At 37.7% G+C, this 23,603-nt stretch overlaps 1 protein-coding gene across 8 annotated transcripts in view; it reads right to left on the reverse strand.

The window, feature by feature from the left end:
- Positions 1–4,265: 4,265 nt before the first annotated feature.
- LOC113067704 (rho GTPase-activating protein 44-like) overlaps positions 4,266–23,603 on the reverse strand; it is a 52,595-nt gene continuing 33,257 nt past the window's right edge. The window contains exons 13-23 of one of the 8 annotated variants that reach the window (XM_026240113.1): positions 22,996–23,076; positions 22,260–22,373; positions 21,477–21,568; positions 21,200–21,383; positions 18,201–18,218; positions 17,403–17,591; positions 14,287–14,799; positions 11,338–11,483; positions 9,423–9,800; positions 7,876–7,927; positions 5,457–5,592 (exon numbers count right to left, since the gene is read on the reverse strand). In XM_026240113.1, coding sequence (XP_026095898.1) covers positions 7,920–7,927; positions 9,423–9,800; positions 11,338–11,483; positions 14,287–14,799; positions 17,403–17,591; positions 18,201–18,218; positions 21,200–21,383; positions 21,477–21,568; positions 22,260–22,373; positions 22,996–23,076 — 1,723 coding nt within the window. In that variant the 3' untranslated portion in view covers positions 5,457–5,592; positions 7,876–7,919. Of the gene's footprint in view, positions 7,928–9,422; positions 9,801–11,337; positions 11,484–14,286; positions 14,800–17,402; positions 17,592–18,200; positions 18,219–21,199; positions 21,384–21,476; positions 21,569–22,259; positions 22,374–22,995; positions 23,077–23,603 lie in introns of all 8 variants that reach the window. The other 7 variants (XM_026240112.1, XM_026240109.1, XM_026240115.1 and 4 more) reach the window with 7 other exon arrangements.

Here is a 23,603-nt window from a genome sequence, read left to right on the forward strand (position 1 = left end):
ATTGTGGTTAATTTTCCTATAGTCAACAAAATTTGAAATGTTTTAGTTTATATTGAGATAATCGCCAGGCTTCAGTTTCAGACATCTAGCTTTTCACTTTTTTTTTCTTTCTAAAAACACAAATGATAATCAATATCCTATCTCCCCTTACATCATTTTAGGATGTAGACATTGTTCTCACAACACTTGAATAATGATACACAAGAAAACAAAGCACTTAGACCAAAAGTATTACAAATGTAGAGTTTAATATATATCTATGTATTTCTGACATTCTGATAAGGACTGCGGCAGGCTTCACAGTACAGACTGTGTTCTTCCACTGATATGCTAAAGCTGAGGAGGGTGATTTACAGGCAGATTTGTACATTAGTTCGGTAAGCGGGGGGTGAAGAGGGCTGTACATCGTTGGACAATGTGCACTGATCAACTTATCACCTTTAAATCACCTGTTCACACATCCCTGGTTCATCGTGTACTCCCTGTATTATCTGGGATTGTTTTAATGAACACACATGTGATTATCTAAAGGGAATAATTAAATGCATGCTCTGTCACTCCAAATTGCTGGTTTTCACAGGTTAATGTAAATGGGAGATACAATATACCTAAATGTTCAAAACAGATGATTGAGAAAAGTTGAGTTTGTCACTGTTGTAACTTTTTGTCTTCTTTGTATCATTAGTTCTTTTTGAACATAACATTTCATGTTGAAAACATCAGCTAAATTAAGAAATAAACGTATCAGTATAAATTGTGTCTTTGTTATAGGTGCATAAGAGGACCGCTTTAAATCCCATTTTGAAAAGAACATTTGTACTATCATTGCATCATTTTCTTGATTAAAGCAAGTAATAAATGAAAGTTTCAACATCAGATCTGTTTGACTCATTAGTATGGGATGTGTGCCTGCTGATATCTTTGCAGATTTCTGCCCTTTACATGTTGGTCTAATAAATTTTGACTTGTATGATATGCTTACATATCTCTACTGATTTCCCATGATTTCAGTGCATAAAATTCAATGAAAAGCATCACAACAACAGGTCCAGGTCAAGGCATTTCCCTCCAAAATCTAAAGAAATAAATCATGTCAAATAAAAATTACAATATTTATGATATCAAGATTTGTTTTAGTTTTTTCTTTCTTTTTGCATTTTGGCATTAGATAAAAAAATTACTGTTATACAAATATTCTTATTATTATTTTAAACATACAACACATACTATTATATGGAGCCCCAGACATACATGACATGCAAGAAAAAAATTCATTGTGATCACGATTTACTAATTCGTACCCTCGATGTACTAAAACGTACACGATTACTATTTTTTTTCCCTTGATTTGCTAACTGTGCACACAATTTACTAATTCGTTTTCTCATTTTATAAATTGTGTGCACGATTTAGCAAATAAAGGGAATAAATTGGTAAAATGCGTGCACATTTATAAATTGAGGGAAACAAAATATTAAATTGTGCACACAATTAAACTTTTTTTTTTACTGCATGCCATGTGCGGGGCTCTGTCCTATTATGATAGTACAAGCAAAATTTAAATATATTACTGAATTTCTTAAATTGTATTAATGACATTTGAGAATGCTATTGTGCTTAAAGGGATACTCCACCATTTTTTCATATTAAAATCCTTTGATTTATTAATTGAAAGCTTCTTGTTCTTTAAATTAACTATAATTTCTTAATTGTTTCTTCTGATTTTGGGGTGAAATGTGACCTGTGCAGAGGTCAAATGATCAGTTAAAATTACGTATGTACAATTCATCAGTTTTAAAAAGTTCCATCCATTCTGTTTTGAACAATTTTTTTAACCTACTGGATATAAACGTTAAATGTCGTCACGTGTAAATTAAGACGTGAATCACAATAAACCTGTGCCTTTTCAGCTTAGAAAAGTGTGTGATAACAGATGCAGTATTGAACCGGAATGAGAATGCATGTGCATACTGTATAAAACCCTTCCACGTCTTCATTAACAACAACATAAGCATTCATTATGAGATGAGCATAACAAAAATAAACCATGCGTCTATTGCAGCTGCTATAAGGCCTTTACTTTAGTGCACTTCCAAGTAAAGGCGAAACCACATTCAGTCAGCACACCCGAACAGACACGACTGCCTCCTCACAGAACACCGCAGGAAACGGCACAGACAGAACCTCACGTACGCACGAAACTCGCCGTTAGCTTCAGGTTATAAATACTGAATGTGAGGGCACTTGCAATTATCATTGTGTAATCACTACAACTATAACTCAGTCACCAATAATCATTAGACTATATTTCATCAAGAACACACACTGAGGCATATCACAGATTTCAGCAAAAAAAAAAAAAAAAAAAGTCCTTTTGTCCCTGACGCACACTAATGCTTATTCAAAGAGAGAAATACAAGCCATGGCTATCCATCGTTGGAAGTAGAGTCCTTCATATGGGAACGGAGACGGTTTGTTGTGCCCATTCCTTCCACGGGACAGAAGTGAGCTAATGTTTCTTTGACCTTAATAAAATCCTGCGCTTTTTTTATAAGTTCAGACAAGATAAATTGCAGCATCCATTTAGTCTCGTAGTGTTGTATACCCATGAAACAAATGCGCCATCTCAGTGTGGCATCAGATTACGAGTCTGGGGAAAAGCTAAGAGACTTTGAAGGATCTTTAGGGCCTGATATCTTTGAGATTACATTTCGAAATGATCCTGCCAAGTTATAAAATCTGTATTTTTCCATTGATTTTATGGCGAGATATGCTATACACTGGCCCTAAAAAGTACAGTATGTAGACATACAGTTAATGTGAGGAATGATGAGCGATAACAACTTGTAATTAGACGAAATTGCTAGTTGGTTAGTTAGAGAAGATATAATATCATTGTTTTGCCGATTCCACGCATTCCATGACTTTTTAGGGCCATTGCATTTTTCATTGATAAAATCGACCAGTTTTTATACAATAGTTTAACTGAACCAACCGATGTTATACGATTCCTGTAATCTGTCGATGTCATATATATTTTCTAATAATAGTAAAGGAGCTTTACAGTTGATTAAGGCTGTTATTGATGAGGTCGGTTTAGGGATAAAATCTCTCTCGGGAGTAACTCTAGCTAAACTTCTGCCACGTCTGCATTCATATTTCTACATCTAGTTCATGGCTTACAAAAGTGCAAAAAACTCACTTGCGATGTGAACCTGACAAAAAAGTGTTCAGGGACAAAATAATACTTAGAACATTATTTCTATACAAGATAAATATGGCATGTCACATTTATGAATATATAATTCATATTTGCCTTTACATTTGTCCTCTCGTTGACACTTATCTACACATCTTTATATACAGTATTGGTATATACAGAAGGGAAAGTGTGGCACTGCATTTGAAGCACTTTGGAGGGCATATGAGTGCGGAAAGACAACGGAAAATGCAAGGCAGTGCATTGGAACCGATCTCAGTAGTGGCTGCCAAAAGTATTTTATGAAACATTTGCAGGAAAGTGTTTGCAGTGATCTATTTTAGCACAAGCACTGTTTCTGTTTTGCAGGTAAAGGGCGAGGAATTGAGATTTCCAGGGTTCCCACACTCTCTGACCGATGAATTTCCATGAATAGAATTCGAGGATAAGGATTTTGAAACATCATTATCATTACAGACATCGCAAACTCTCACACACACACACAAAAAAAGAAACACTTCAGAACAGAAAATATCTATATACAGACTATTAAAAATGCCATGATTTTTAGAGGGAGGAAAAAAAAATTTCCACGACGCTATTAAAATACCCTGATAGTTTCCATGACTGTGGGAACCCTGGATTTCCCACTTTGCTTCCATTATATTGTATTGGCTCTTTAAGAAAATACACTTTACTGCAGCAGTTGTCACTGTGTTACTGTATTATGTGCATTTCAGAAAGTTCTGAATTAATTGACTCCCTGCTAAGCTCCGCCCCCTCAGTTTCTGTTGCTGACTCAGACAAACTTGACTGAATCCACCGCAGGACATTATATCTTCAGGACACATTATTCCGTTCACCTCATGCAATTCCCAATTTCTAAGATTTGGAAAAGTGGGGAAAATTTGATCTCTCTTGTGTGAGGCAATATTTACTTTTATATTTGTGACCCTGGAGCACATAAAAACATCAAAATTATCAAAGTTTTCTTTTATGCCAAAAATTATTAGGATATTGTTTAAAGATCATGTTCAATGAAGATATTTAATAAATTTCCTACTGTAAATATATAAAAACGTATAAAATATTGTCCTATCCTAACAAACCATAAATCAATTGAAAGCTTATTTATTTAGCGTATTTATATATGGTTTTATGTGATATATGAATCTCAATTTAAAAAAAATTTACACTTAGATTGGTTTTGTTGTCCAGGGTCACACTTATGAATTTTATCTATCTATTTTATTTATTTATTTATTTTCTTTTATCCAGAGCAACTTGTATTTAGCCCAGTATACACAGGTCATCAATAAAACATCAGATTGGATTTTGGTTACACAACCTTAAACAACAAATATCAACATCTTATGACGTTAGTATTGGACATCAAATTAACATTGATATTAGATGTCGAATTGACATTGCAGCCAAAAATTACATTTTATTTAATATAATTTAATATAAATTTTTAACTAATTTTATAAAATTAGTTAAACACACAGTCTGTCCATAGATCTACTTTAGAAACGAGCACTTGTCTGATAATATAATGGGCAGCAACAGTTGCTAAGGCCAGATTGGTCAGTAGCACTTTAAGGCGGGACTTAGCAAAAGGTCAACTGAATTGGATTGCTAAAGCAGTGATTAGTGTAGGTTTAGAGAGATTGAGTAGAAAAGAAAGAAAGAAAGACCTCAGCATTGCAAAATTAGACTTAAACATGCTATATGCCACCAAGTCATCTATAAAGAGCATAGCATGGACCCTGTAGGGAAAACAAAGACGGCCTACTCTTGGTATATATAGTATGTAAACACTAATGTAACAGAGCATATACCATGAGGGTGCGTCTCAGTTCAAAGCCTCCAGCAAGTGTATGAGGTTCCTTTACAGTCAGCAGACCGCTCCCTATGTGCATTGTATTGTAATTGCAGCTCTGATAAGGCAGAAATAAAAACATCCAATCAAACAAAACCAACAACACGACAACAAACAGACAGAATCGTTCAGAGAGAATCAGGAATCGGAACACAAAACTCCAGGTTCCTCCAGTGGCAATTTGAACGAAATCCATTCTGTTGCTTTTTTTATGGCACCTGTTGTGTGGTTGGCGTCTTATTGAGTCTTTCATGTAGTATCCGTGTAGTATCCGTGACTGAGGGTTTGGCCAAGGTGGGGTTCCAGCTGGGTCTCAGCAGGAGTGGACAGGTTCTGCTGCTGGGTGGGCTCAGGGGTCAAAGCGTGGTGCTTTGGCCCTCCTCCTCGGACACGGACTCCCCCTCCGGAGAGCTGATCACAGCAAAGGAGCTCCGACATGGGACCACCCTGAACTCATCCAACAGGCTGTCCAGATTGACGTTGATGGAGGGAATTTCCAAACTGAAGAAATCTGCTATAGGATCATGCAAATGAGAGCGATGGCCACAAAAGTGAAGTGACAAGACAAGTTTACGGTACAGAGAGAAACGGTGGAAATGCGATGATGAGGATGTTGAAAACGAAACAAGGAGAGAGAGAGAGCAAAAAGCAAATTTAGTTCCCAGACCACTGTTAGACGTGAAGTCAGCGAAGAGTGTTTAATATGGGTTGCATCAGGAGAGGGGCACATCAGACTGTTTCCTGGCATTCTGCACAGTGATTCTGTTACACTGAGCCATTGGGGAGGAAGGTGAAATATCTGTTTCATTTGAAATTAAACCTGTCCTGCCTCAGTGCAAAATCTCTGCTATGCTCATATGAAATCTAAAGTACCACATAAAGCTTTTTGCAGCTTTTCAGAAAGAAACAAAGATAGAATCAACAGTTCACCACAATCAGTGCTGGGGAATGTTACTTTAAATAGTAACACGTTACATGTACTTCGATTACATTGTTAGCTTTTATGAAATGTTAAGTGATATTTTTGTGTTATTTTGTCCAGGCGTCAATTAGCTAAGGCTCTCTGTCTTCTAGAATGGTGGTTTCCTGCTTGGCTTATAGAAATTTTTAGGTAATTTAACTGTGAAAAGTATTATATATCCTGACATGATTTGCCCACAACAACAAATATAGCATGAAACCACATTTATGATTGTTTATCACACAAAGACTGCATAAGTGTTTTTATACAGGAGTTACAATTTCTGGAAAAAAAATGCTTTACACATGTGTCTGTTTGTAACATGCTTGTTACAGAATTTAAGGTGGCTTTAGTATGCTATTTATCAGTAACGTGAATACACTTCATGTAAGTTAATTGTAATAGGATGTTTCCAATTGTATCAGATAATTTACAGAAAAGTAATATTACTTATTAGTAATAAAGTGTTACTTATGGACTGTTACTATTACGTAACTTGTGCCCTGTTAATGTTACGTGCTACTTATGCGCTGTTACCATTGTGTTACTTATGCTCTGTTAATGTTATGTGTTACTTAATGTGCTGTTACCATTTGTGTTACGTATGCTCTGTTAACGTTAAGTGTTACATATGCACTGTTACCATTGTGTTACGTATGCTCTGTTAACGTTACGTGTTGCATATGCACTGTTACCATTGTGTTACGTATGCTCTGTTAACATTATGTGTTACTTATGCACTGTTACCATTGTGTTACGTATGCTCTGTTAACGTTACGTGTTACATATGCACTGTTAACATTATGTGTTACTTATGCACTGCTACCATTGTGTTACTTATGCTCTGTTAACATTACGTGTTACTTATGTACTGTTACCATTTTGTTACTTATGCTCTGTTAACATTATGTGTTACTTATGCACTGTTACCATTGTGTTACTTGTGCTATTAACATTACGTGTTACTTATGCGATGTTACCACTGTTACATATACTCTGTTAATGTTACATGTTACTTATGCACTGTTACCATTATGTTACTTATGCACTGTTACCATTATGTTACTTATGCTCTGTTACATAAGTGTTTACATACTACACTAAACCTGTTCCATGTTCGAAAAAGTACTGTAGCATAAATGTTAATACTAACACGTCACTTTACTTGATTCTCAACAAGAAATATGCGCAACGTTATGTTACTTGTAACGTGTTACCCCCAACACTGACCACAATGAACAAAATACTCTACACATAGACAACAAGATGGGTGTAAATTGAAAATGCGGTAACATTAAGAAACTTGTCAGTGGACTTTGTGGATTGGTGGACTGTATCTGATTGTGATGACCTCCCCTGTGTAAGAATGAAATGGTCGCAAGATGGTGTAGTCACGACTGTGGGGGGCAGAGAGTTATACTGTCATTGTGCGATGGACTCGACTCAAAGCGAGTTTGGTTAGGGTTTACCTGGGCCCACCTATGTGGTGGTGGGGACATTGGGAGGGGGAATGGATCACGATGTGAGGTCAGGGCTGGACGCGTTGAGATGGACTTCATAAGCGACGACGCTGGCAAATGTGTGATGCTGCTCGGAAAAGTAAGGCCATAAGCCATGCATAGACCAGTTTCACACCATGCACAGACTACACTGACAGAATGAGGAAGCCAAGGACAGCCCCGCGACTGGGAGAGAATGACAGAGCTGGAGAAGGAAGTTTTACGGTATGAGACAGAGAACAAGGCTGCGGTAGAGGCCCCAGATTCAGCCACAGCACCAGGCCAGACAGTGTGAGATGAGGCTATGGAACGGGCACAGCAGGTTCTGGCTTACCCTAAATGTCCCCCTCACACTCAGCCCACACTCAGTCCCTGGCCTCACACAGCTGCAAGGTGCACAATGATGACAGGGGATAAAAGAGTCATACATCAATCAGTGCTCAGGAGAATGACTGACAGACACGCCTCACATGAGAGAACATACAATCAGTGCCATACAGCAGGCCACTAGAATGATACAAAGACCACAGAACCTTACTTTAAAAACAGACTAAAGCTGAGAAAATAACTATAGGGCTCATACTGAACTTCAAATATGAAATGTGTAATTCTTTTGCATGTTAAAATACTTTTTTCTTGGTCAGTCTCATGTAGCTAGACTTTTGACTTGCAGCATAAAGTCTGGTCAACATAGAAGTTTGTAACGTGACCACCTGAAGTTCAATGTGTTTGTATTTTGTTATTTAGAGGCAACTTTATGAGAAAACTTGGTGGTGAATGTGACTGCACCTTCAGTCCTGAAAGTTGAATGTAAAGTTAGCAAATCAATTGGATTTGTGGATTTTTAGCAAGTGTTTTTTTCAGTGTGACAATTTGAATCTCTTACGAAATCTGTGGGGGAAAATCTTTCACCCTCTGAAATGTGAATACAAATGTACTCCTGAAAGTTGAAAGCAAAGCTACCCGTAAATTTGAAGTTGAAGATTTTCAGCAAATGCTTGACTTTTTTTCTTTCCATGTGACCAATTTAAACCCTTTGCGAAATCTAGCCTGGTTATTCCTGATTGCATGGATTCCTATTGAAATGACTGGAACTGTGAAAATTCGCCGGACTATGATAAATGAAAAAGTTTAAAGTAAAGCTTATCTGTAAGTTTCGATTTGATCTTGAGAAAGTTCCTGACAATTCTTTCCATGCAACCAATTTGTGTTTCCTATTAAATTTCTGCTTGGGAAAACAGTTCACCCTCATGTGTGATTCCTGATCACTTGGATTCTTGTTGAAATGAAACCAATGAAAATTCACTAAACCATGGTAAATATGACTGCACCGCAACCTTCCAGTTCCTGAAAGTCAAATGTAAAGCTAGTCATAGATTTTCAGCAAGTAATTGCCAATTTTCACTCTTTATTTTATTTTAAACCCTAAAGAATGTAAATTAAGTGGCGCTTTTAAAACACTTCTGGATCAAGCATTGGCATGAAATTGGTACAAGACCTGCTTGTGGTGGAGCAGAAGAGTTTGTGCAAACTCTGTATGGAAAGTCATTATTTTCCACTGGTGGTGCAAGAATTACACACTTCATTTTGTAGTAAAATATATACAGTATGTCCTTGAGCTTAAAATAAATTCCCTTTGTTTCCGTTTTTTCTTAAAATCCTTGAGCTAAAATATCCTAGGGGTTCAAAAGTAATCATCATACTATACATCTCAAAGGCAACTTAATCTATGGGCACCCCATATTTAAGAAAATTGTCTTCACATTTCATAAGGGGATCTGGCTCCTTAAAGTCCATCGCCTGCGTAGGACGGAGAGACAGACAGTTTGAGAGAGGGACGCTGGACTCCCACTTGTGATGTTGCCACTGAGGCATGTTTACCTGTGGACATGCTCTCCCCGGGGGACAATCCGTCAAGTAGACCCTGATCCAGGGGCTGGGGGGCCGTAGGGGGGACGGTGGGTGGCTGGGGAGGGGGTAGACTGGGTCTCTGTCTGGGCTTTGGGGTGGGTCGGGACTTTGTGAGCGTACCAGTCAGAGAGGGCAGTGAGGACAACGTATGGGGTCCCCCTAATGGGGTCTGGCCAGGGGAAGAGGTGGGTGCGTGTCCAGGGGGACAGCCCAAACCGTATGGGGAGGGAGTACTTGGGGGAGTGGGGGACAGGCTGACCGGAGACGGCTGACCTGTGGATTGGTCTGACATCCCCCCCGACTGGCCGTAGGGAACCTTGGGCGGCACGGGGGCCAGTTTCTTAGAGGCTGTAAGGAGAGAGAGAGAGACAAGACAAAATCAAATATGCATTCAAGTAACCTTTACTCTACGATCCTGTTTATACCTGGTATTAACATTTATTTTGGGTGATCAGATCACAGATTCAAAGTGCTTAACGGTGAAAATTGGGTCCAATGGATCTTAGGAATCTCTTTTCTCTTTGGAGTGTTACAAGCTCTTGGTGCATAAAGAATATCTGTAAAGTTGGAAAGATTAAAGTTTCATATCCAAAGAGATATTCTTTATTAAAGTTAAGACTCAAAGTGCCACGCCCCCCTAAAACATCTCATTCAAACATGCCCCCACATGTCTATATCACTATGTGGGAATATTTGCGTAATGCCGCTAAAATGTTAATGCAAAGAAAGACGGCGTGGTTTCAGTAACCGCAGTTAGTGTTGAAGCAGTCATGTCAGGGAGATGCTGTGTGTATCTAGGCGAAAGCAAAAGCACTTTATTTGACCTTCCGAAAGTAGATGCATTTAGGAATCTTTAAGATTACTTACAACAGAACAGCAACACATTTTATGGATGACCGTTTCGTGAACTTAGGAGAGGGGGTAATTCTAACTTTGCTACGGCATTCTGGTGCTTCTGAATCAGCTACTGTATGGATGTTTTGTCATTAGTTTAAGTATTTGCTGTTGACTGTTCAAATGTGGAGTTTTGCGAGGTGTGTGTGTGTGTGTGTGTGTGTGGGAGAGAGCGCACACGAGAGAGAGAGAGGGTCACACAGTGGAGTCAGCTGTCTTAACTGTCCATGACTTGTGTACTGCTGCAGCACTGTGTCTGTTACGCAACTCTGTTCCCCTTTCGAGCTTGAACTGATGGTAAAACTAAGGACATTATTAACTATGGAAAGGGGCGTTACATTTCCGACGAGTGTTTGTGGTGCTCGGCCAATCACAATGCACTGGGTCAGTTGGCCAATCAGAACAGATTGCAGAAAAAGGGACTTTGTAAAAACTATGTGTTTGAGAGAAGCGGGTCATAAAGGACCTACAATAATGTACAGTATTTGAAAAATGTGTTTTTTGAACATTAAACCATGTCAACATATTTTGTTCCACCAAATACAAATACATGTATTTATAATTGTTTTAAGCATGAATTTACTTAATGTTGAAATCAAGACTTGATATCTTTAATCATTTTCCTTACAATTAACAGCTTTGTTCAAATATTCTTGGTCTAAGAAATACGATCTTTCCAAATGAATAACGGTATATCAAGACAGTATCAATAACACTATTACTGTAGAAAAACAAGCATTTTACTTACTAAAATAACCATCCCATTCTAAAATATGTAATAAAGTTCACCAGTATCCACATGCCAAAGACTTCTCAGTACAATACAAAGCAAATACTGATGTGATGTATGTAGTCACAAAATCACCTTAATCATAAACATGTTATTACCAGATGCGTTCAGTGATCTGATTGCCCAAAGCTGACATTATACCAGATATAAAGAGGATTTTATCTGTGGATTGAATTAAAGAGGAAACTCAGTGGGACGAACCATTACGTAAGGTGTGGGGGCTGTGCTCGGCAGAGTGGGGAGACTGGCTGTTGCTCTGCTGACCGCTGACAGGGGGCACTGTTGCTCCTGACGCCTGCATAGCCTTGTGGCCAATCACAGGAGAGAGCTCCTTGCTCTTCAGAGTGCTGGAGAGAGAGACAAACATGACTGCCTGCCATCAATCTGCACCCACTGTATCATTAATGACTAACAGCGTGCAAGGACCCCTCACGTCCCCATCATCGAAACTAAAAACGGCGACTTAAGTGTTTAATAACATCCTACTGGTTTGGATAGTGTCTGAATGCACCTTGACATAACATCATTGACATAACTGACGTGGGTATAGAACCCACGGCCATTGTGTTGCTGGCATCATGCTTTACCAGATCAGCTACTAGAAGGTATAAAATGGTGACAAAATAGAGGTTACATTTTCGTTGTAGCTTGAACATTCACAACTAGAATCTGCTTTCATGTAGGTGTGACTTGATTTTTTACCAAAGACATGTGAAGGTGGATTTACACCGAGTGTTTCTCATACATCAGCAGGAGGGGGATTGAGTGTCCTTGCCCAGCAAACACATACACACACACACACACACACACACAACATGTATCTTTAATATAAGTGAGCATGTGGAGCCTGTTTTTCACTCTGACAGCTCTATTCAGGCGCCTCTCTGGGGAAGATAAATCTATGTGCACACATGGACACATGAGTCCTCTACATCTATATCCGTGCAGACAATTCTGCAATATCTGCATCTATGTGACTACATTAGGAATGAATCCGCCACATCTATAACTCAATCTCTGCATTTCCCTGCAATGTTTGAATGAAAGGTCTTGAGGGTAGATGGGGAGGGGAACCTGTGCCAATGCAAAACACAGTCAACACCATTAGAAAAAAATGGCTAATATCGACTGTACTGATGCTAAGCTCTCTAATAAAGATGTTCGATCTGTATGGCATGGATGGTGTCAAGCGATGGGAATTCATGTAATTCCACTGACATTCCTGCAACCTTTCAAACAACCCGGGAGAATGATGGTCCAAAAAAAGAGCAGTCGTATACACAATTCCCACCTCAATTAAATTTATGGCCTACATTGCTGTGAAAGGTCTGAATTTAATTTGATTTTGGTAATTGTTTCATCCGTTTGCCGATTTACCAGTGCATTTGGCTTTAGAGTTCTCCAATTGAGATGGTTATTAAGTAGGGAACACTTTAATCTTGGTAAAATTATAACATTTTATGTGGTCCTACTGTGTTTCAGAATCTAGTGAGCTGTCTTGTTGTCCTTGTCAGCAGCTACCGAATTGTAACTGAAATGAAAATCATAAATGAGCACCAGCTCTGTAAACCAATGAAATTATACTTTGTGCTGTTTAGTCAAACATTTGTGACCGTATCTTTAGCTTTGTATATGTTGGTGTACTCCTAAAAGGTTAGCAAAACAAACTTTGAGTAGATATACATGTAAAATGTAGTTTTTGTCTTCAGGGAAAAACGAAGTCAGACACTAATAGTGACCATAGGTTCATTATGATAACATTTTAATAACCATGTTTTTTGGGGGGGGGGGTTTTGTATATTTTGTTGAATTTTGTTTATTACCATTTGTATAACCACAGTCTTACTACAAATACCATGGTTAAACTATGATAGTGTAGCAAAACCATGGCTAATGTTGATACCATGATTTAACTATAGAAACTAGAATTGAGTTTTTTATTTATTTATTTTTTGTAGTAAAACCACAGTTCATTTTTTTATAAGGGACATCTCTGACATGCATTGCCATACAAACACTCCTGAAGTAAAGTGCATAAGAAACTCAACATTTACAGTTCCTCTTATAGAGTGCTGCACAGATAACACAGTTTTACATGTTCGTGTATGTTTAAGCTTTTTTACTTCTGACAATAGTATTTAGGCTTTAAAACTCCTTAGTGAATATTATCCTGTAAATTCATAAGATAATTTTTTTTTTTTCATTGGCTTCTGGTTTTTGTCGAGGGAACCAGGGTGATGCTAACTAACGAGTTGGCCTACAAAAATATGTCATCACTGCAGCGCTCTATACAGTCAGAATGAATGCATTTTAATTATAAGGAATTTCTAAGAAATGAGAAGTAAATGTAAAGTGGAAATCAGATTATATCATTGCAATTGATTTTGGGAAGTCCTTCATTTGTATTTTTCCAAAGTCATCTCATAATGCCAGAAGAAATCGGTTTCCTATTGTTTGGAGGAGTCTTTGTGTTGGGAGAGCACCTAGGATGATTAAAATAGATGCCTAGGTGGACAGCTCATTAGGTTTTGGAACAGAGCTGGGGTTAATATTCATGCACATCAAGCATAACTCTTGGCTCAATTTCACAATCAGTACATTCACAAGAATAATACATTCATGTCACCATATGCAGCTCCATCAATGTATTTATTTCTACCTAAAACTGAAACTAAAACCATTACACAATGTACATAACTAACTGAAACAAAATAAATGTAAACAGAAATAAAATATAAAACAAGATTTTTTTTTTTTTATTTCAGCTAGCTGCCAAAGCAATATTTTAATTCAGTTTAACTTGATGTACTAAAAAAGCTATAACTGAAATAAAAACCGATTCAAAATCTTAATAAAAGCTATCAATGACAGCACTGGTTTCTAGGTGAAGGATCCACTTTCACTAAATGCCAGTAACATCCTCAGTTGCTAGGCAACCTCAGGCTTCCCTAGACAATGAGAATGTTACGGAATCTGCGTGATGGGACTGAGAAAGCAATAACATTACAAAGCAAGTTCCGAAAACAAGATGGAAAAGTGGGAGCCAGTATGGAGTGATCTGAGGTGAGCGCTCAGACAGTGTGGGGAGCCCTGATGGCCGTCACAGTGTGTTTTGCGAAGGCGGGGTGGCCGCAGGCAGGTGGTATTTACCTAGTCAGCCTGGGGGGTCCTCTCTCGCGGGAACATGGACAGGCGGCCCAGGGCGGTGGGGCGGAGGAGGGGAGGCTAGGGGGGTTTCCGAGGGACAAGTCGTGGCGGGTCAGCACGAGAGGGGTTTTAAAGTAGGGGGGCGAGGCATTGGGGTCAGGCGGAGCGGCATGCGGCGCGTCACACACGGGGACGTGTTTGGGAAAGTGCAGGCAGCTAGGCTTGGGATTAGAATTGATATCGAGTGAAGAGGAGGTGGATGAAGAAGACGGGGGTGGTATGGGTAGGGGAAGGGGTGGGGTGAAGCCTGCCCAGCGCAGGGGCTGAGGCGGGGAGCTGGGAGGCTGGGACTCGGGCCCGGGGGCGACGGGTCGAGAGCAGGGAGGGGGCTTGGGGTAGAAGTGGTGAGGGCCGGGATGGGAGGACGAGGAAGGGTACGGAGGGGGTGGCCGCTCCTCCACGTGGGACGAATAGACATGTGAGGAATCCGGCCGATTGGGCGACACGTCGTCTGAGCTGCAGATATTGAAAACAATAAAGAGCAAACACAGGAGAGAGAGCTCTGGTCAACTGCACACGCATGACAGCGCAACAGGAAAGTGGATGTTAGGCTCCAGCTGTGGCTCGCTAGCGTTATACAACATTGAAAATACTCTCAGGATCCTTTGGTTTGCATGTGTGTCTCAAGCTGGTATGAGCATTTAGCCAGTTTAGCACGCGGCAATGAGCGACAGGTTTAGCAAACAGCAAGCTTAGCAACGAAAAAAAAAAAAACAGGCGTCATCTGACTCCACTGGGAGGAAAAGCACAGCGATGATTTGAAATAAAGAAATAAATAAAACTGAAAATTACACTGAGAATGACCTTGTGTCTGCGCACTGCACCAAGGCAAGAAAAAAGAAATTCTCTTCCATTAACCAAACGCCAGAGAGAGTTTGGTGAATAGCGCTGAAAACCAAGGTCTCTAAATACAGTGAAAACCCAGAGCAGTTAAACACAGACACAAAAACCCTTTCATGGCCTGAAAGAGTGTCAGAGGGAGGGAGGTAAGCCAGTCAAATCATCAGCCATTGCAAACCCTAAATACAATGACTGAACCATGGCGTGACCTTCACTTCATTAATGTATGTTTTGCATATGGGCTTATGGGTTTATTATTAGTGAAACTGAATGAATAGGAAGCCACAGTAAGAATGTCTTACATTTCATGAGACCAATCCTACCAAAGTGTGATGGTTTAATCACACTAAATGATCATATAGGCCTGTACACACTGCAAAAATTACAACTGTGTTCAAATCCAGAAGTGTCATTTTGGGTGTGAACAGAATACAAGAGTCACTCCTGAAATGGCAAATTAGAAACATGCCAAAAAAACATATACGTGCTCTGTGTTTCAGCAATGTTTTAGGAGTTTAGGACACAGGTTTATTCAGTAACTGTTTTGTTTCCTATTTGCGTTTAAGTATATGCTTTATTTTTTAAGATTAAAGGCTCTTGAACACGGAGAAATTTTGTTATGTGTTTTTCACTTTCGTCATCCTAAAAATGAATCACGCACAGGAACCTTGCACACTGGAGGTCCTTGCAAACTGAGTCCACACGGAGTTTCCTTTCCTAAATTTCAGTCCGAATTTCAGACTACGTGTGCAAAGACCTTGGGTCCAATTCATATCAAATAATCGGTTGCGAAAAAATTCTCAAAACAATACAAAATGGAGCCTTCAAGCAGTGAGGATGATTTTGTTTTCCTCTCTCTTCATGGAGTTGCGGTATTATCCCGATCGATTCAAAGTTTACCTCAGAATATCAGTGGCTCAGTTTGGTACTGGATACTGGAGCCACAAGTTAAAAAGACCAGCAATTTCCGTGAACTCAGTGTGCAAGGACCTCAACAGTGGATCAACTTGTCAAACGCTATTTTTGGATTTAGGTGTTTGCTTGTACAATGGCTCTGAATTGCTTACTATGGATGCAAAAATTGCAATAAACTGAAACCGATCCAAATCTTTTCATGACGGACAAAAGTTTCGGAGACAGTTGTAAATGTGATTGACACAATGAGAGGTCAAATTGATTTTTTTTACATGTGAAAATGTTGGTTACAGTTAGATGCCCAGTGTTTCCTGTCGTAGCCATGCAAAGATTTCATGTTAAAACACTATCATAGATATTAAACTATTTCCTGTTATGATGTAAATCTCCATTTAATCTGAAATATTTTTAACATCTGAAAGTAAATAGTGTTGAGTACTACTGTTAAGTTAACCCTGCCTGTTTAAAATGTTAGAAAATTATTAATAGTTGAAAACAGCAGTAAGAAATTCAGAAAGGTAATCAAAAAATGATCAAATATGTAATCAGTTTCACTGTTTTAATTAATTAATTGAAATAGATACACTACTTATTACATTTTAAATAGGGTAATCTGTAATCTATTAGATTTCTGAAGTAACCTTCACAACACTGTTAATATGCTGCTCATTTCTTATAACCATCGATGTTGAAACAGCAGTGCTGCTAAATATTTTTGTGGAAACTATGATAATTTTTTTCCAAAGAGTCTTTCATTAAAATTTAAAAGAACCGAAATGAACAAGTTTAACCAACCCCAAGCATTCAAGCGGTAGTGTACCTCTTTCCATGAGATCTTCTTGCCTCCGACAGAAGAAGAGAGACTCGCTTGGGTTTTTATTTACAAGAACTAGTCATTGAGTTTGGTTTTGTTTAATGTATATGCGGTTAATTTGGTTGCAGAATGCGGATGTCACACAACTGACGTCTGTGTGAACTATAGAAGATGAAGAACTAAAAAGAGGACTTACAATTGTATTTAACTGCAGTGTATACAGCCATACTGACTGCACTACTGTATGTATACATAAAAAAATAATTATATTTTTAGACAAAAAATAAAACATTAGATAGAAAAAGGAAAGCATGAAAGAGCAAAGGAAACAATGTCATTAATACACAAATGCAGGGAAAGCAAGAGTTAATTGCTGAATGGTCAGAGTTAGTTGATGCAACAAGTTCTACAGTGAAATGTGTATATAGTACATTGAGATGACAATGAAAAACATGTAGAGGACGATGGGAATCGTGTGCTTTTTTTTTACCTGCCCCTGTCTCCAGGAGGGGGAGTGGGGATTGGAGATGTGGCCAGCTCACCGGGCTGCTCGGTGATCAGGGTGTCCGCAGGAGAGCCGGGCGCTTGTGCGCTGGGAGGCGTGGATGAGGATTTGCGGGTCAGTGTAGAGGAACTTTTGCCCTTCACCCACGATGTGTCCATGACTCTGACACCCACACTACCCACATAAAGACCCACAAACCATCAATCACAACCACTGCAGAAAACACAACAACTAGATATACTTTACAGAAACATTAACCCTCTGATGCATGATGCCAACTAGCCACCTGGAGTGATTGTCTTTAACAATTACCATTAATTCTATATGACTGTTCTCTACATCTTAAGTGTTGTTTATTTAGGTAATTATTTAAGACTGACAAAGTGGCGAAGGTCATTATTTTGTTAGAGGCCAGGTTTGTAACTTTTTAAATTATGATTACTGTACATTATATATATATATATATATATATATATATATATATATATATATATAAGTTTTTGTCATTTCATAATTCATGTGTCAGAGGGTTAAAAACTCTTTATAGTAACTTGCATCATTACAATCAACATTTATTATTGTTATTGTTACAAGATATAATTAGACAATAGGATATGGTTTTGATTCAAATTTTGTACAATACACATTACTGTTCAAAAGTTTAGGGTTTATAAAAGGCTGCATTGTGTGATCAAAAATAAAGTTATTTTGTGAAACATTACTAGAATTTAAAATGACCAAAAACAAAGGCAGGCACAGTATAACAGAAAAGGTGAACGGTACCTTTGAATTTTCCTAATGCTGCATTAGGTGTGGATAAAATAATGAGTTAAGAGAAAACACAGTTTACATTTAACGGTAATATCTGTAGAGTAAGCAAAAGTGAATGACATGGGGACAGAGGAGGACAGCTAAATGAGAACTGTGGTGAGAGCGTGCAGTGGGGGACATATGTAGTTTGACAGTGTTTGGAGGATCAGGGCCGTCCAGAGGTGAGAACGTGTCAGCCTTAATGAGCAGCTGGCTCTCTTGCCTGCTGCGACACCATTAAGCCTCATTTACTCTAAATGCTTTCGCCCCGAGAGCTGTGGACATAAACAGTCAGACACTTAGCCTCCCCTTTAACGAAACACATCAGTCCTAAAATACAGTGGTTTAGAGTCTCTAATTGTTATGTAATCTATAAAACTTCTCTCTGCGTTTGAAATGACAGCAGACATGAGGAGCATTGGGAAAAACAGAAATGGCTAGTTGTCATGGAAAATTCATATACAATTAAATATGAATGCTTAAAGCTAAAGCTTCAAGATAAAAGTTGGTTACTCCAGAAAATGCCCCCAAAAATGTTGTAAAAAAATTTAATAAAAATAAAAATGTAATTTTGTAAAATATGCATGTTTTTGTCACAGGATAATAAAATTAAAACTTTTTCCCTTTCACCAGAATTGCGAGAAAGTAAATAAGAATTTTGTCATTTTGAGTTTATGTCTCAAACTTCTAATGCTTTTTTTTTCTCTGAATTCTGACTTTACATCTCACACAATGTTTACGCCACAGAATAAAATATAAAAAAGGTAATTGTGACTCAGTTTCTCAGGTTCTGACTTTTTCCACTCAGAATTTTAATTAAAAAAGTGATAAAAACAAAACAATTTTAACCTCGTTATGGAAACAAGCTTCTATAATTTTCTGACTTTGACTTTTCTCTGCAATGTAGCCAAGCAAAATATACCTCCCAAATAGTGTATATTCTTATATAAATAGTTATATAAAAAAAGTAAAAGTAAAATATATATATATATATATATATATATATATATATATATATATATATATATATATATATATATATATATATATATATATATATATATATATTTTACTCAATATCACTAAATCAACCTAAATACATTTAGATTAGGTAGAAATATAGGTCTAAATTGCAGGTCACCATTTTTTTTTACAGTGTAGTGGAATGAAATTAACAACGTCTAAAAGTGGTGGGGACATGTTCCCTCCCGTTACAATGGCTGCTATTCACCTTTCATTAATCACTTAATTAAAGCACTAGCAAAAGTTATTTCACACTGCCTTGTAATTAATATGTGGTAATTTAACCGCATTGTTTGCCAAATATTTGCCAGAACGCAATATTTGTCATAAGCTAGCCTGGAGTGGGACTCTAATAGAAGTCTGGATCTCCTCCTCCATAGGTGATATTTTTCCACCTGCTGGAGGTGACATTGCATGTGGCATGAGTCAGAGCCTGAGCACATCTGCCACGTGTCTCTGGCGATAGCGGCAGAAATCCAGCCCCCTCAGTGAAAGATAAGTGAGCCGCGGCCCTCCTTCAGCACTCCTACCTCGTTACCATAGAAACCGAAGCAGCCCATCAGCCCGAAACCAGCTCTATTCAAATGAGGGCAGGTTGTGGGAGTCGCTGAGATGTTCCCAGAGCTCAGCTCCAATTGAGAATAAATGACACTGAAAGGTTACCGGATAACGACGTGACTGACGTCCCGGTCTAAGTGAATTAGTCACTGAATACATTAGCTATCCGCTGCTGCTAGCTGGTTTAAGTGGCACTATCGAACCCTGTCAGTAATAGGCTGTTACTAAAATGATGTTTCATTTAAAAGGATAGTTCACAGGAACGTGACAATTTCCATACGTTGATCCAAATCCATGACTTTCTTTCTTCTGTGGAGCATTAAATAGAATAATATACTATAATAATATACTGCCCTAGAGAAAAATAAATATTTTTTAATATATTTATTTCAAGCTACAATACTACAAAGGGGTTTGGGGGGTGGGGGGTGGGGGGGATTTGTTGTGCTTGTTTAAAGGGGTTGCACAATTTGGCCAAAACTGTTGTGATTTCATGTCAGTATGACAAAAAAATCAATAAAATTAAAAAAAGAACCATTACACACACACACTACATATACTGTTCATATGAAAATACTACTAGTACTACTAATAAATTTTTTTTTAATTATATTGGTATTATTATTAGATAAAAATATTAAAATAATAAAAATTACTATTGCAATATCTGTAAAATAAAAATAAATAAATAACTATTTAAGTAAAATAATATAAAAGTAATTAAAATGTACAGTACTCCTGTTAAATTGCCAATCTAATATTTATGGCTGTCTTAACTTTTCAAACGTTAAACCATCAACATTATATTTCAGCAGAAAACTCTCGTCAAAAAAGCATCTCTTTTACTGACAAAAAAATAAATAAATATATATATATATATATATATATATATATATATATATATATATATATATATATATATATATATATATATATATATATATATATATATATATATATATGATGCATGTTGTATTCCCAAATGCACATTTTAAAACGACTTATTTATGGTGATCCAAGCTCCTTTGAGAAACCGAAAACACTGGATTGTGAGCTGCTCATGTGTAAATAAACACAGTGCTGTGCTACACTCTGAAACCCACCGCACATACATGCATTTAGTTTATTTTGCAGCCTTTTTTATTTGATATTCACACTAAGCCATATTGCGAGGATTTCCAGGATATTCTTCAAAAATGTACCCTTTGTTTCATGGAAAAAGGAAAGTCAAACAGGTTTGGAACGAATGAGTAAATGATGACATTTTTGGGTGAACTGTCCCTTTAAGATAAAGGATGGTATGAGAAGCTAAAGGAAGAGTGTGGGATGAAAAAAAGGAAAAGAGGAGAGATGGAGGAGGTAGACAGAGCCAAGAGGGCAGAACAACCTACCCATCCTTCTTGTAGAATTCCAGCATCATGTTGTCGGTGGCAACACTGAGTGGGCGTCGGCTCTGGTCATGCTGCTGCTTGCGCTCTGATTGGTCCATATCAGGCGAGGGCATGGAGCTGTAGTTGGAGTTGTGGTTGGTGTGGACCGGGCTGCCATAGCTGCCTGTCAGGTTGAACTCAATATCTAAGAATAGCAAAGACAAATGAGTCCAAATCTCACAGGAGAACACACTCGTGTGAATGTGCGAATATGTTTTCACGACTCTTTCTATCGAACCTCCAGGGAAGAACCAGTCAGCGTGCTGGATGATCGGCTCAATGATGCCGACGATTTGCAGGGACATGGTGGTCATCATTTCCGTCATGTTCCTGTGAAGACCAATGACCCATTTGATCTACACATCACAAATGTCAAAATATACAACTACTAGATACAGAATACACACAGAGACCACATCTGTTGAGCTCCTAAAACACAGAAAACCTTCGCATGACTTCAAATGACTTGAAATATAGTGCAAAATCTGTATGAATATATTTTATATGTTTTTATCATTCTTAAAGCTCGACAGACAAGGTCACTATGAACTGTTGTAGTATGAAATCTTCAAAAATGCTTATTTTTGCATTATTTATATATTATTATAGTAGTCATTATTATTTTGAATTCACTTTTATTTGTACATTTTTTTATTTAATTGAGCTTGAATTTATTTAATATGTGCTATGCTAATTTGTCTTTTTCTTGGTCAGTATGTGCATATTTCGATTTATTTTATTTTTGTGTTTCTGTTTTAGCTTCTTGATCTTCTTATCATATTTTCAATGTTGCATCTAATATTTATATCTTATTGTACTTTTATTTTAAGTAAATGATTGTTATTAGTTTTAGTTTACAGTAACAACACTGTGCTCCACAGAAGAAAAATAAGTCGTATGTACAGTACGTCATAACAGAATTTTAATTTTTTCCAGTGAACTGTCTCTTTAAATTGCTTTGAGAATTTGCTGCTGTCCACATACATGTAAGAAATAATCAAAACAGAAGACAAGCACTCACCCTTCTGAATGTGTCCATAGCAGGTTGGGTCCAAGAACTATTGCAATATTACCTGGTGTCATTTTATTAGAGTCTTGATGCTCCGTGAGTTTGGCTAAGAATTTGATTAAATATCTGTTTTGGGGAAAAAAACAAAGCAAAAACTAAAAAATCTGTTTTAAACTCAGTTTGACCAAAGGGTTAGCCCTGACCTGGCATTCACTCTTACATTTGCTATTCCTGTCACTGTATATTATCAATATTTCAGTAGGTCTGACAGAGGGCAGGTGCAGTCAAAACATCCAAGACCAACAGGTTATATCTGGAAACCTTGGCTAGACGTAAAGATGTGCCAAATGCATAATCCATATGAACAGGCATCCTTATTTTCTTAAACGAAAGCTTTGTTTGAATTTAATCCTGGATTAATGATGTATTATTTATTGTGTGGCTCTTAGTCTTTGGCCAAATCAGTCATTGCAAAATGTACAGCTGAATTTGTCTTTGCCAGAGACAGCGTCTGTATAGTTGGCACACCAAACAGGTTTGACGGAAGGACATTTCCGAACTCAAAAAATATTCTCAGTAGGACTAATGAACTCTGATTATTTCAGAAACATGCCCACTTCCTGTCAGTGAAGGAACTGCTGCATCGCTCATGATATGACACTCCTCTCCTCTAATGAGCTCTTGCATTTATGACTCATTCAAACACAAAAGAGAAATAACAAATAAGTAAATAACAAGCGCCACACACCTGAGGTTGTTCAGATTGTCCGCTGGTAGTTTCTCACATGTACACAAAAGGGATTGCAGTCTTTTATCCATATCTTGAATACTAGAGAAAAGACATACGGAAAGATGCATTAGGTATAGTATAAAGAATATAAATAAACTAAACTAACTAAATTTTTACTATAATAAAACCATGGTCAATTTTCCTAAAAGTGATTCCAAATGAGATTAGCATTGGCGCATGTTGCTAAGCTAACATAATACTCTAATAAGCATACAAACAAACACAAATATTAGGATAAAATATTGTAATTCAACGATCTGGGGTGTGTTTCCCAAAACTAAGTTACCAACTTTGTTGGTTGCAATGCAATTTCCCATTGCCAACCAACTAAGTTGCTAACAGGTTAGCAACTATGGTTTTGGGAAACGCACCCCTGTATAGTATACGTGATATTGTAAGAAGGTATCTCAGAAAGCAACATTCTGTTCATTTTCATCGTCTTAAATGCTATCCACCTTATCTTTTCCGTAAGTGCGGGCGCAGTCATTTATAAATTTAATGTCTCTGGCTTCCGGTGTCATTCAGCTGGTCATAACTGGTTTAGCGGGCTAGTTTTGGAAAGGTTT

This window comes from Carassius auratus, linkage group LG28B (assembly GCF_003368295.1).
Source record: "Carassius auratus strain Wakin linkage group LG28B, ASM336829v1, whole genome shotgun sequence".
In the NCBI taxonomy this organism is placed as follows: Eukaryota; Metazoa; Chordata; class Actinopteri; order Cypriniformes; family Cyprinidae; genus Carassius; species Carassius auratus.